A 14,885-nucleotide genomic window follows, 5' to 3' on the forward strand; every position below is an offset into this window, starting at 1 on the left:
TTGGAGTTTTCTTACTGTTTGTATGAACTGGATTGGATTAGTAAGATTAACAATCAGTGAAGATATTAGTTAAATCGACAATTGAATCAGATTTTATAATTTTTTAAAATTATTTAATAATTTATTCACTTTAAACCAGACGAACCGATTGAACTAAAAAATATTGGTTTAATTGATATGATCACGATCTGATTTTAAAACATTAACTTTGAACAAGCTCTTTTTTTTTTTTGTCAAAATATGCCATAATATTTGAATAAAATTTAATACTTAGTGTTTGCATTTAAAAAGAAATTAAAAATTAACCTTTTACTTTCTTGATTTGAAATTTATAGTCAAATTATTAACATGTTAATAATTTTCATTAAAAATTGTGATCAATATACTTATACAATTATGCCAACATCAAAAGCAGATCGTTATGGACACAATAAACAAACAGATAAAAGAATTTCATATAAATCAATGAACTAGATTTTTAAATACTAATTTAAATGTAAAAGTTAACTCTCAAATTTCATTAAAAATATAGATAAAAGATTTTGACTTTTTGTTTTGTAATTAACTTTTAATGTGGTAGTGGAAGTTAGGGCGCGGCCCACTGTTGTCTCTTTTAGGGTTTCTCCATTATTTCGATTGAAAAAAGAAAGAAAAGTGTCTTAGATTCTTGGTGCTGGAGGTGGGGGCCTAGTCTACTGCCCACAATGCGGTAGTATATATCCATACATTTTTATTATTGAAGTTCAAAAAAAAAAAATTTAAGTCAAACCCCTTTTTTCTCATTTCAAAACAGACTTCTATTTCACAAACTTGGGGGTTTATGTCTATTTTTAAGAATAAATGTTTGAATTTTCTCACCAATTTCTCACCAATACCACAAAAACATGCTTTGAGAAAATACCTTTTTATTTTCTATGTTAACTCTTCTAATTTTATGGTTAAGCGTTTAGAGTTTTCTATCTTTAAGTCTAAATTTGATTCCTATATTAAGTATGTTGTTTTTTTTTTCTAAATTTTTTTTCTTATTGTTTTAAGTTTTTTTTGGTTAATTTTTAATTAAAATTTTTAATTTTTTAAGTTTTTTATTTTTAAATTATAATTTTTTATTTATATAAATAAAATAATAAATATGTAATTATATAATAAAAATATATTTGATATATTTTATTATGTTAAAAATACTTTTAAATTAATAACTCCTTTTTTCATATAAAAAAATATATAGTTATATAATGAAAAAATATATACTTATATTTATTATTATTATGTTCAAATATTTTATTTTTTAAGAGTATCAACTAATTTTTTTGTTTATTTTTATTTTATATAATTTTTATATGTCAAATATTTATTTTTTCCACCTATATTATGTGTATGGCGTAAATTCTGATATTATAAAATCAAATATTTATTTTAAATATCATTATTATTTTTATATGTAAAATATTTCAAATATCATCATTTTATATGTGAAATATTTCAATTAATTATTTAAAATATCATTATATTTTCACCTACATTATGGGTATGGTAAATCCAAATATTATAAAAATAATTATTTCAAATATCTTTATTTTTATATGTAAAATATTTGAAATAATTATTTGAAATACATATACAAAAATATATAATAATAAAATTTACCATGCCCATGATATGGATTGAAAAATAAATATTTCACATATAAAAATTATATTTACTAAACATAATTACATTTGAAATAATTAATTGATTTTGTAATATTAGAAATTATCATACCCACAATGTAGGTGAAAAAATAATGATATTTGAACTATAAAAATAATAATGATACTTGAAATAATTATTTAATTTTATAATATTAGAAATCAGCATACCCACACTTTAGGTGGAGAAAATAAATATTTGACATATAAAAATCATATAAAAAGAAAAATATATAAAAAAAAGTTGATATTTTAAAACTAAAATATATTTAAAATAATGATAAATACTGATAAATGCCAAAAGTAACATGTTTTAGCCTCATTCTTAATGTATTTTTGAATGATTATTCGATTAAAAATGGTGAATTTTATGCTCCTAATCCTTTAAATTCAAGTTTCTAGAGAATTTGAGAGCAAAAGGAGTAAAAAAGAGCAAAAATAGGAGTAAGTTTCAAGAGCCACACGGGTTGCCAAATGGCTATGTGCCAGACCATGTAGAAATCATGAATTGCACTTTAAACATGCTGAAAGACATAATTTTTAGGTTTTTCAGACATTCTAAGACCTATATATACCAAATATAAGAAGAGGAGGGGGAGTCGTCATAGAATACTTTAGATAACAATTCGAAAAACACCATTGAAGCCGACTCAAAGCAGATTTCTATCAAGATTGAAGATCTCCTTTTGATTTCTTTTAAGTTTATTATGAACTTCTTTATTTCTGGTATATTGTCTTTGAGATGTTTTTATTTGCGATTATGAATTAATTTTCTAAATACCTAGGGGAGATGAACCCTATGATGAATTCTGTCTTTTGATTTCTGTTTTACGCAATAAATACTTGAATCTTATTCTCAATTATATGTGCTTAATTCTTGGTTTAATATTTTTGGACTATTAATCCATGTTTGATGTGCTTAAATCAGAGGAGAAAAAGTCCATGTTTAAGAGTAGATCTAGCATAATTGAGTGAAGTTGCATGCAATCCTAGAAATAGGATGACATAAATCTACCGGATTAGAGTCAAATCTAATAGAGGGATCCATAGATCGAGTTAATGCGATAATAGATGTTTTAATTAGAAAGAAATTTCAATTAATCAACCTAGAGTCAGTTGCTCTTACTCTCGAAAGAGATATTAGGATAATTTAAAGATTTCTACGAATCAAGATACTAAGTGAAGAAATTGTTTAATTCAGATTGACAATGACATATGAAATCTAGGTGGATTCTTTTCTAAGTATTGTTTCACTTCTTGATTGTTAATCGTTTGTTTTTCTGATTCGTTTTTTGTCATGTTCTTTACTTAATTAATTTAGTTAGTTTTTATTTTAATCGATCTCTCCAATTTTTCAGTTAAATAATAGAAAAATAGTAATTGCTAGTACTTTTAGTCCTCGTGGGAATGATATCTTTGCTCACCATAGCTATACTATTAATTGATAGTTGCACTTACCTTAGTCAGATTTTTAGTTAATTTACGATTGCATCAAGTTTTTGGCGTCGTTGTTGGGGACTAAAATATTAGGAAAACTTTATTTCTATTAATTTAGTCATTTTTATTTTTATTTTTATTTTAATATTTCTATTTCTATTTTTATTTAATTTTTATATTCTAATTTTTTTCGTTTGTTTGCTTCTGGCGGGTTCTTTTGGTTTATGACTAGAGGAAACTCATTGGATCCATTACTTTTTAACAATGAGGTTGAAAAGACTGCTCGTAGAAATCGTAAAGAGGTTAGAGAAGTAAGAAAAAGTCAACAGAATATAGTAGACGATCAAGAGGAAAAGAATATTACTGTAGAGATGGGTGATAATCAAAAAAATTATCTACCTTCTACAGCTACTGCTCCTCAGATTATGTATGATTATGCTAAGTCTACTCTGATTGGGACTGAATCGAGTATTGTGAGACCTACCATTGCTACAAAAAATTTTGAACTAAAGCTGAACACAATTCAAATGGTACAACAGTATGTTCAGTTTGATTGTAACGCCCCAAAACCAGCTCAGAAGTTTTGGCCAAATTTCGGAGGTCACATTAATTACCGAAGTGATCGTAGAAAATTTTAGTTTAACAAACTGAAAAAACATTGCAGGATTTAAGTTACATAAAATTCTCAATTATAAAATCCTGATATTTCAAAAGAAAATACAGTCCTAATGACACTTACGTGCGTAAAACACAAAATTCCATACCATAATTTTCCAAAACAGTACTTACAATTCAAGGTTTTTAATTATAAACTCAGAAATTATTTAAATACTATTAAATTTTTTTCTTAACCGTGACTATCCGAAACATCTGCATACCAAGTCCAGCATCAGAATTCAGAAATGTACCTGCAAGGGGAAAAGTAAAGGGTGAGCTGCACGAGCTCAGTGTGAGTTCAAAACGTATCTAACAACAAAATTACAGATCAGAAACCAAATAATAGTTCGATAATAAAAAGTACTTACAGAGATACGAAAAGACATAAAGCAAACTCGGAATCAATGTCCCAAACAAATGTAAAAGTCAAAGCACACCAAATCACACATAGAATATTCATTAGATAAACCCGTCAACGGGTCGATACAATAATACTTATTATCACAATCCAAAATGTCATTACGCTAACACCTTAATGCGCGCAGAATCAGTCATAAATGTTATGACAAACAGATAGATTACAGACAAGTAACTTACACCCAGATGCATATGAATGAAGTTAAGTATTAAAAACCCACCCATCCAGCCAAAACACATCTCTGTCCCCCGATCACACCCCAAAAGAGTTGTTTAATCTCATCCAACCAAACACACCACACAGGACCTCAAAAGGTTCATCTAACCCTACACACCATGTATGTGGACTAAGCTACTCAGACAATAATACGTAGCAAGGCTAGTTTATATGCAGTACAGTGCATTGCGATAAACCGCTGTACGGACATGTTGTAGTTTAAACTACTAGATCAGATAATAGTACGCAGCAAAGCTAACGTATATGTGGCACAGTGCGATAAACCGCTGTATCGATAAGTTGCAGTTAAACTGCCAGATCGGTTCAGAATCAGTCTTCCTTCTCTTCACAACCGCCCCAAAAAATACTTTATACAAGTGTATGTATGCTTAAAACCTCACAGAAACAATAAACATATTGACAGACAGTCAGAAAGAAACAAGCGTACACACACCCAGCTAACTGAGTTCAGAATCAGATATCTCACACAACAGTTGTAACGCCCCAGTCAGATATCTCACACAACAATTGTAACGCCCTAAATTTCTTATTTTTGTTTTTGTGAATTTATGACACAAATATCTATCTGCTTCAGTGCTTAAATGTTCTAAGTGTGTGCGGGAGGTCCCAAGTTCAAGCCTTATATTGGGTAAATTTTGGTATTTTTCTAAATAAAGCCTTGACCTTGATCAATAGGCTTTTATTTGATTGTTTGTAAAAACATATCAAAATGGGCTTGCTGGTTTGGTAGTTAAGTGGAGTGTTAATATGCTGGAGGTTTGTGTTCGAATCTCTGTTTGAGCGTAGGTGACCTTTTTACTCTAAATTTCATCTAGGAGTTGTGTCGTGGTGGGACTCTGAGTGATGAGTTAGTGTGGGTTAGTAGGGAGAGATTTGGGGAGATGATAGGGGGTTATAAAAAAAAATCTGTTCATTCTTCCTCTCCTCAACAAAAATAAGTTTTGATTTTCTCTCCTTCTCCAAAGCCTCTGTCGTCCCCCTCGCCACTTTTTCTTCTTTTTCTAAATTCGGTCCTTCCTTTCTTGTTTTGCAATGTAGTTGGTGCTCACGTGGGTTTGGTAAGTCTCGGTATGTGTAATAAGTACAATTATTTTAATTTTGGATTAGTGAGTTTTAGGATTCGTTTGTTATGGTAAAGGTTAAAGAGCTAGAGTGTTTCAGTCGGCGTTGAAGTGGTGTGGAAATGCTGTTACTCGATTTAAGGTAGGGTTTTTGAGGGTATTGTGTTTAACATCTCAATTTAGTTTCATTTAAGTTTCGTTTTAACACTGATTTTGGGCGTTGGAATATCAATTTTTAGGTTCTAGAGTGCTCAGTGATCATTTTAGCATCAATCGAAACCAGGTGTGTACCCGATTACGCAGAAAATAGGGTTTCAACAAAAATAAAAAACCCTATTATCGAAGCCACATGGGCGTGTGGTTGCTCGTATGGTAGGCCGTGTGACATAACACGAACGTGTGACCGACGAAGCCAGGCCGTGCGTACAAGACACGCCATGTGATGGTTAGGTAGGCCGTGTGTGACACACGGGCTAGACTGATTTGGGTTGTGCGGGCCCATATGTCTAAACCACACGGGCGTGTAGGCCCACACAAGCAAGCCAAATGGGTGTTTAGGCCCATTTGTCTGAAATGATTCTTAGGGTTGCACGGTTTGCCCAAGTCGACTGTGAACCTACTGTAGGGTCGGTAAGCGTTACCTAGACCCCTAAATGTATAACCTGAATGTATGTGATGCATGATAAACTATGCATGATTATTGATATATGTATGTATATGTATGACTGATGGTTGCATAAAAGCATGACATATTGTATGTTTACATTGCATTGGGTTGGGGATGATGATATTTGGAGGAGATGTACTGAAAGACTTTAAGCCTAATTTCTGGTAGCTCAGCTACAAATTACTGTTTTTGTGCCGCATTCAGCACTATCTGGAGTGTAGGGATGGGCAGGTTGATTTAATCCTTACATAGAGTGTAGGGTTAGACAGATATGGTATGTAGAGGCTGGTTGGGTGGGACTTTACTACTGAATATTTATGATTGTTACTGATACTATGATGGGCTAAGGCTCTACTGCATACCTAATACTGTACTGAAATGGGCTAAGGCCCAAACTGATACTGGTACTGAAAAAGGGCATAGGCCCAAGACTGTTTTACTGTGCACTGTGATTTACTATTGTTTGTTTTCTGTGGGATTATACACTGAGTTTACGTAAATTTACCCCTCTCTGTTTAATATGCATAGGTAATCCACAGGCTTGACGGATCGGTGCAGCGAAGGACTTGACGGTGGCCATACATAATTAAAACTGTTTTAATTTCAGTTTTGATAATTATTTCTTAATTATTTTCTAGGTTATTTTTTATGTAAATTGGACTTTTTATACTTTACTTTTATTTCGAATTTTAGACCGTTTTCGTGGATTTGATAACTGCACAAACTCGACGAACAAATGGTTTTCACTAAAACAAAAGGTTTTTTTTAAATGGATGGATTTATCTAATTAACCTGGTTTTTCATAAATTAAATGATTTCTAAAGCTTCCGCAACGAATTGAGTTTTAAAATAATTGAGTAAATAAGTAAGCGGTTTGGAGTCCACAAAAGTAATGAAATGGAAAAGGATGCATAGTAGAAACTTAGTTTTCAAACACCCTATCATGTGACATCGCCAGATTTAGCCATAACATCTAGGCCAGATTTGGGGTGTTACAACAGTCACAAATAACACATAAGTTGAAGCCTAGATCAGAGTCTTAACTACCCTCACTAAAGCCTAGTCAAGGGTCAGAACACACAAACACATTTTCAGATGAAAAACATTCATTGAATTAAAATTGGTGGCTTAGGACCACACTGCTATGTGCTCTAGTCGTGTGGAAAAGCCTAAGCTATGTGGGGGTCAACATGCCCGTAAGGGAAGAGGCACATGGCCGTATGGCTGAGGCACACACCTGTGTGAGCCAGGAATATGATCGTATGGATAGTTCGTGTAACTCTCTGTCCATTTGTGCTAAAATAGAGTACAGGGCAAACACGACCGTGTGAGGGTCTCACACGCTCGTGTGCCCACTAGACACGACCGTGTGTCTAAAATATACGTCCATGTGGGATCTATAAATTCCAAAATTAGCCACACAGCCATGTGACACCAAATCACTAAAACCTTAATTCTCAAACACACACGCCCGTATGCCTAGAGGACATGGCCGTGTAAAAATCGACTAATTTCTCCAAATCAGCCACACAGCCGTGTGGCACCTAAATTAGCCAGGAAACCCTAAATCCCAATTACACACGGCTGTGTGAATCGCCTGTGTGGGGGTACATGCCCATGTGGCCGCTCGTGTGGTCACGAAATCACACCGAAATTGACTGAAAGTCTTATTTTTTTATCACTAAAATGGCCCCTAATCAAAGTATTTTAGAACCCATCCATAACCCACCCACTTTCGGATAATTGCAAACAACACAAACTTCAATTGCTCAATTAACTGGACATACCCAAAGAAATCGACAAGTTTTCACAGCAAACTCGTACCAAAATACACTAAATTGAATTAAAAAACATAAAAGAAAATGAGAAAGTTTCGAATCCCACACCTGATTCGCAATCAAGATGCTTAGAAACCAATCGACACATGTTGACGACTTCGATATGAACACGAAGCTTTTCGAAACCAAAAACAAAACCGTTCTCTTCTTTTTCTTTTCAAAAGAAGAAAGAAAAGAGAGAAAAAAACGATGGAGAAAGTGCCAAAAGAAAAGAAAATAAAAAATAAAAATAAAACAAACATTAAGAAAAATAAATAATTATTTTGTTATTTTTTTTACTTCAAAAAATCTAATAGTTGAATAATAAAAATACCTTTCCAAAACACACACACGAGGAATTGAACCCATAACCCAAAGGAACACTAACACTTAACTAACTATCAGACTAGTAGACCAATTCTGACACTAAAATGCGGATACTATCCCAAATACACGACCTACTCACTGACCCTTTCTAAGAATCTCAAACTTCTAACCCTTAAAATCAAGGTGTTACATTGATGGTTTGCAAGATGAAGATTCAAATACTCATTTGGCTAACTTTCAAGAGATTTGTGACACGTTTAAGATCAATGGCGTTTCTGATGAAGTCATACGCTTACGGTTGTTCCCATTCTCTTTGAGGAGCAAGGCTAAATAGTGGTTGCATTCACTTTCACGACGTTCTATCACAACTTGGGATCAAATGATTGAAAATTTTCTGTTGAAGTACTTCCTACTGGCCAAAACAACTAAGTTGAGAAACAACATATCTTCTTTTGTTCAATTTGAAATGGAGACATTTTATGATGCATAGGAGAGATTTAAAGATCTTTTGAGAATGTGTCATTATCGTGGGTTACCTTTGTGGTTACAAGTTCAAACCTTCTACAATAATTTGAATCCCTCAACTAAACAATTAATTGATACAGTAGCTGGTGGAACACTGAATAATAAAACACCCAAGGAAACTCAAGAGTTTATGAAAGAAATAGCACTAAATAACTATCAGTGGCAAGTCATGAGAACAAAATCAATAAAAGTAGTCAGTGTTTCTAATATAGATGCAGTTGCTATGTTGACAAGCTAAATGGAAGCACTAAAAAAATTTTGATGATTTGAATTTTTCTAAGTAGGTAAATCCGGTGATGCAATGAGATGCGAATGGAGCGGATTCAGAATATTCATCCTTCAAGTCTAACATGGAGCATGATCAAGTTGACTTTTTGGATAATGATTTTAGACCTCAAAATAACCCCTATAGCAATACTTATAATACAGGTTGGAGGAACTATCCAAATTTATCTTGGAGTGGTCAAGGAAATCAAAGGTTATAACCCTCTCCGAGTTTTCAACAACCTTATTAGTAAGAGAAGAAACCAAATCTTGAGTAGATGTTAGCTAAATTTATTTTGGTGTTAGAAACTCAATTTCAAAACACTGAGTCGACACTGAAAAATCAACAAGCATCGATTCATAGGTTTGAAAATCAAATTGGACACCTGGCCAAACTTATTTCGGAAAGACCACAAGGTAGCTTACCTAGCAACACTGAAACTAACCCAAAGGAGCAAATACACGCAATCACTGTTCGAAATATGGAAGAGTTAGTCAAGCCTGAAAAGAAGTCGAAGCTAGAAGTTGTTGTGAAAAGTGATGAGGTTGAAGAAGGTAAGAAAGAACATAAGCCAGTAATTAAATAATACAAACCACAAATCCCTTATCTAGCAGCATTGAAAAGAGACCACACAAAAGAACAATAAGATAAATTTATTGAACTCTTAAAATAATTGTATATTAACTTACCGTTTGTTGAAGCTCTTTCGCAAACAATCTTAGGACACATAGTTAAATTTGTCCCCTACTATAATAGGGTCATGCAAACAACTCACGTAGAAGATCTTTTCTCGTTCTCCCTTGATTGAATCTCTAATCTCTCTTCACAAGATCACAATTTCCTCCCAACCTTCATACTCTTTCCCTTCATTCTATCTTCATCTTCTTCCCTTGTTTACCCCATAGGTTAACATTCTATTTCCAATTTGTTTGGTATCTAGATAACAAAGCCAATTTTTTTCTTTTAAGTGATGGAAATTGTAAATTTAAAAATTTTATGCTTGTATCACATTATAATTTCATATTTTTATAGATATTTAAGTAAACTTTTACTTTTGGGATAGCACATAATGGGAAATTATTATGGGGATTGAATTTTGGAGCTTGAATTATTAGATATCATTTTTTAAAAATGAATTAAATTTCAAAATTTTTATGTGTTTTTCATGATGTTATGTAATCATGTGTATCAAGTAATTGACAATTCCTAAAGTTAATGCTTAATTGCTGTTAAAACATAACTCATAATTATCTATTTACTAAATCATTATGTACTGAATGCACTATTGAATAGCATTAGTTTTCTTTAGCCGTATAATGTGGAATTTTCAGAAACTTTTATCCTACATAAATAGCTAACCCATAGTCTAATAACTTTAGAAATTTTAAAGGGTTTAAAGGAAAAGTCTCCCATTTAGAGGGGCTTGAGCCTCTCTGCTTGCCCCTGAAAAAGAAAACAAAAGTAGAGAGCCATTTGAAGTTTTTTTATATGTATTTAAAGGATCATTATAAACTGATATCTTTATCTATGTTTAGATATGCATCGAACACTAGTGTCAAACAATGATATCACAATTTTTAATTGATCAATAGTGTAACAAAAGAATTACGTATTTATCAACATAGGAAAATAATGGAATAGGGGAAGTAAACAAGTACAAAGCTATCTTCCAACTACCATTGTTACAGTAAGATTGTTTGAAGATACAATTTCATGACCATCTGAAATAAAATCTGCATCTATGGAACTCCTCATGGAAGCATAAGAGGGTTGCCTTGGCATCGGGAGTGTCGGTGTTTCGCTCTCAAGCAGTAACATCACGGCTGCCATTGTTGGCCTATGCATTGCAGAATCTTGCACGCACAACATGCCTATGTGAATGCATTTCAACATTTCATTAGGGGAGCATGAATCCCGAATGGAAGGATCGACGAGGTCCATTGCTTTATCTTCATTCCAAAGATCCCATGCCTGAAAACCAGTTCAACAGCTGATATCAGAAAAAACAAGTTTACTAATACATGTTTGAAACATACCTTTGGCTGCAAAATGATGCATTTTATACTTACATATGTTATAAGACTTGTGTGCTCCATTGATCGGAAACTAGTATTTCTCCGGCCGCAAATGATTTCTAACAACAATACCCCAAAGCTATAAACATCTGACTTCACCGAAAATAAGCCTTCCATGGCATATTCAGGCGACATATATCCACTGCAATATAAGAAAAGGATTGCATGTGTCAAGCTACTGAAACTTGTTTGAAAGTTGAGCTTTTTGTTAAAATATCTATCAAACATGTTGAGCTTACTATGTGCCAACCACTCGAACTGTATTTGCTTCGTGTTGATTACCCCCGAAGATTCTAGCCATCCCGAAGTCGGAAATCTTTGGATTCATTTCTCCATCCAACAAAATGTTGCTGGCCTTTAAGTCTCTATGAATTATTCGAAGTCTCGAATCTCGATGGAGGTAAAGGAGTCCTCTAGCAATGCCTTCGATGATGCTGAGGCGGGTTCTCCAATCTAGCTTTTCTTTCCTGGCCTCATCTGCCATAAAATTTATCAGGAAACTTCAGCTGTAAGTACAAAGAAATGGCTGCAAAAACTAATAATAAATCCAGGCTTTGCCCTTCTTGCGGGACTTACTGAAAAGAAAGTAGTCCAAACTTTTATTAGGCATATACTCATAAATCAGCATCTTTTCATCCCCTTGAATGGAGCAACCTAAGAGCCTAACAAGATTCCTATGCTGCAGTTTGGCAATGAGGATAATCTCATTCTTAAACTCCTCTAAGCCTTGGCATGACTTGGCTGAAAGCCTCTTTACAGCTATTTCTTGACCTCCAGGAAGCTCTCCCTGTTGACAAGGATAAACAAATATTACCACCTTTAGTTCAATGACATTACACATATTACATACATAACAATTTGATGAAGTTACTAAAGAAAATCACCTTATATACAGCACCAAAACCCCCCTGCCCAAGCCTGTTTCCTTCAGAAAAGTTGTTTGTTGCAGCTGCCAAGCTACCAAGGTTAAAAATTGGTAATTCCGGCCTATTAACTTGATTCCCGTCAATAAGGATGCCGGATGATACTGAAAGATCTGCTGATAATTCTTTGCTCTTCGACTTGGACTGTACAAGAACTGCTATATCGTTGTCCTTGCAACATGGCATTGACGAAACTGCAGGCAAACCTGAAAAAAAGAGCTGAAAAATCAATACCAAGTAGTAGACTATATGGCTTTCGAGAAGGAGAAAAAGTGATTACCTTTTGGTTTCTTCTTGTAGATCCATAGTAGCCAAAGAGCTACCATTAAGCTGCATGCCCCCACCAGAGAAATTATAATTATAACAAGTTTAGATATCTTCCTCCTGCCATCTATGATTGAAATGAAAAGAAAAAAAAAACGGTGTTAATAGATCACACAAGTATTGTTTCAAGATTCAATTTTGGCTCGGATTTATGCAGCCAAATGCAACAGAACTTTAATGTTCAAACCTTAAAATGAAAGAATGAACTCAACCATTCATAGCCTGCTAACATATGAAATTTAGTAGATGCCTTGCAAGGCAGGAAAATTTAGCTTCTAATTACTAATAACATAAAGGAAGTTAGCTTACCTAATTCAGAATGATGGAGACGATAAAAGAACTCTAAACTTCCACTTTGATCCAAATGTGAAATATCAACCAAATCTTCTGTCCACATCATGCATCCAATACCGGAAACAAATGCATATGCGTTACACGAACAATTTCCCAAGCAGCTTCTTCCGCAAGCATCTAAGTTGCTTGCAGACAGGAACAAGTTCGATAAATCGGGTAACTTGATGCACTTCAATCCCTTAAATCCATCTGGTTCACCGGTACCATTGGTCCTCTGGCACTGCAACTCGATCTTCCGTTCACATCCACCTGACCAGTTCCCTCTACTCCATTGATCCGGAAACTTTGGTCTAAACCCTTTTAAACAATTGCAACTTAAAGAATTGGAGTTGTCACAGGTTGCATATTTCCCACAAAGATTGTAAAGTTCACATCTATTAGTAGGGTCAGGATGTAATTGTAGATCTTCCCATTTTTTCTCGTCCTCATTCCATCTCAACTGATGCTCCCTTCCATCCCACCCTACTCGAAATCTCAACAAATCAGAAGGGTTTGAAGGATTATATGTGAAATACTGTGTCCTATTTTCATCAGGCTGAGAAAGCTTGAATCCATATAAGAAACTAGCAATGTTACTCATATTGGAAACACCTGTGAAAATCACTGAATTCCATTGACCACTTCTCCACCTTCTTTTTATATGATCCCATATTATGATCTGTGGTCCTCCATGAGGATCAACACCCACAGTATAGTTCCCTGGTGATGGATCATTAGCTGATTTCCATGCTGTGAAAGCACGGTACTCACCTATTGCTGAATTCACCGGTACTCTCATTCCAGGCAGAAATGTATCAGTTGGATGACTGAAGCTTTGCCAATGGACTCCATGGGTATCACCAATGCTTTCATTGCTTGATAACACAAAATTCCCTGAATTCTGGAGAATTGCAGCCGTGTTGTTCGATGAAAACCTTGAAACATTAGATGACCAAACTAAACTGTTATTACCATCGAACACAACCAAGTTACCATCAACACCAATCCTCAAAGCTCCATCATTGCCAGATATTGGATTGTTTCGATTTGCAACCCAAACAACTGCTTTCACATCAACCTTGTACCATATCCCAAGAAATCTAAGTGTGGAGTTTTCAGGACTGAAGAATCCCAGTTCGAAAATCTCAGCTTCAGATATCAACGTGTCACCATCCCTTACCGTTTGGCCTTGTCTGATTATATCAACCCCATCACAAATCCGAACAAGAGAACATAGAAGAAAAATGGATGAAACAAGTAAAACAAAAACTGGGTTGTTGATATTAGTTTCCATATCACAGTCTATGAGGAGAAATGCAGAGGTTAGGAATATTTGTGGGGGTATTCATAAACAAGGTTCAAAACGGTGGCCTTGTTTGTCTGCGGATTAAGAAGACAATTTAGACTCTAAAACCTGCAGAAAGTACTTTTTACATATACTTTGGGTTTTTATGTTTTTGACCATTGAAACATAAAAAAGAAGCGGCGGTGACGGCTGGCGGGATGCGGAAGAACAAAATGGACGGCCTTTTGGAGTTTGGACCCATCCATCGTTTTAACTAAAACTAGGGGAGGCGATTAGCAATTCTAAAATTCTTGTTTATTATTTTAATTAAATTAAAATATTCAAATCTAAATATTATTTAAGTTTGAAAAAGTTATATATCTTTAAATATTCAAATTCACAATATTTATAATTTTGATTATTAAATATTTTTAATTATTATTTAAATAATAACAATTTTGCAAATCAAATGAGCAACTGTCCATAATATGAAATAAACATCTAATGTAAAAATCCAAAGCAACCACGTGAGAAATATGAATGGGCATTAGTTATTAAATATGAAGGTAATAAAGTTGACCAAAGGTTATTGTCACATGCCGTCATCAACTACTTATGGGGGCCATTTTTCTGCCCTGGATTTGGACTACTTGCAATGGCATGAACCATCTGGTCAACCTCGGTCATTGGGTCTTCCTTCAGAAATTACTATAAATATTAACATTAAATAGTTATTTTTTATATTAATTAAAAAAAAGTAAAAAATAAAATAAGGTTTTACTAATTCAGTAGATTTAAGTATGATTTGTCAATTGAGTTATAATTTAATTGGTATTGACATTATTATTA

General features: G+C 33.6%; 1 protein-coding gene and 1 non-coding gene across 2 annotated transcripts; both read right to left on the minus strand.

Annotated features, from left to right (window-relative positions):
• Nucleotides 1-8,733: 8,733 nt before the first annotated feature.
• On the minus strand, nucleotides 8,734-8,840 carry LOC121206921 (small nucleolar RNA R71). The gene has a single exon (XR_005902093.1). It is a non-coding gene; the product is annotated as a small nucleolar RNA R71 (small nucleolar RNA).
• A 1,804-nt stretch (nucleotides 8,841-10,644) lies between these two features.
• LOC107888989 (G-type lectin S-receptor-like serine/threonine-protein kinase B120) lies at nucleotides 10,645-14,240 on the minus strand. The gene is made up of 7 exons (XM_016813269.2): nucleotides 12,728-14,240; nucleotides 12,375-12,485; nucleotides 12,056-12,300; nucleotides 11,748-11,958; nucleotides 11,411-11,648; nucleotides 11,166-11,313; nucleotides 10,645-11,067 (listed from the first exon to the last, which is right to left on the minus strand). The coding sequence occupies exons 1-7, from the start codon at nucleotides 14,043-14,045 to the stop codon at nucleotides 10,759-10,761; spliced, it is 2,580 nt and encodes an 859-aa protein (XP_016668758.2). The 5' UTR covers nucleotides 14,046-14,240; the 3' UTR covers nucleotides 10,645-10,758.
• Between the last annotated feature and the right edge of the window lie 645 nt (nucleotides 14,241-14,885).

This window comes from Gossypium hirsutum, chromosome A09 (genome assembly GCF_007990345.1).
Source record: "Gossypium hirsutum isolate 1008001.06 chromosome A09, Gossypium_hirsutum_v2.1, whole genome shotgun sequence".
Lineage (NCBI taxonomy): Eukaryota > Viridiplantae > Streptophyta > Magnoliopsida > Malvales > Malvaceae > Gossypium > Gossypium hirsutum.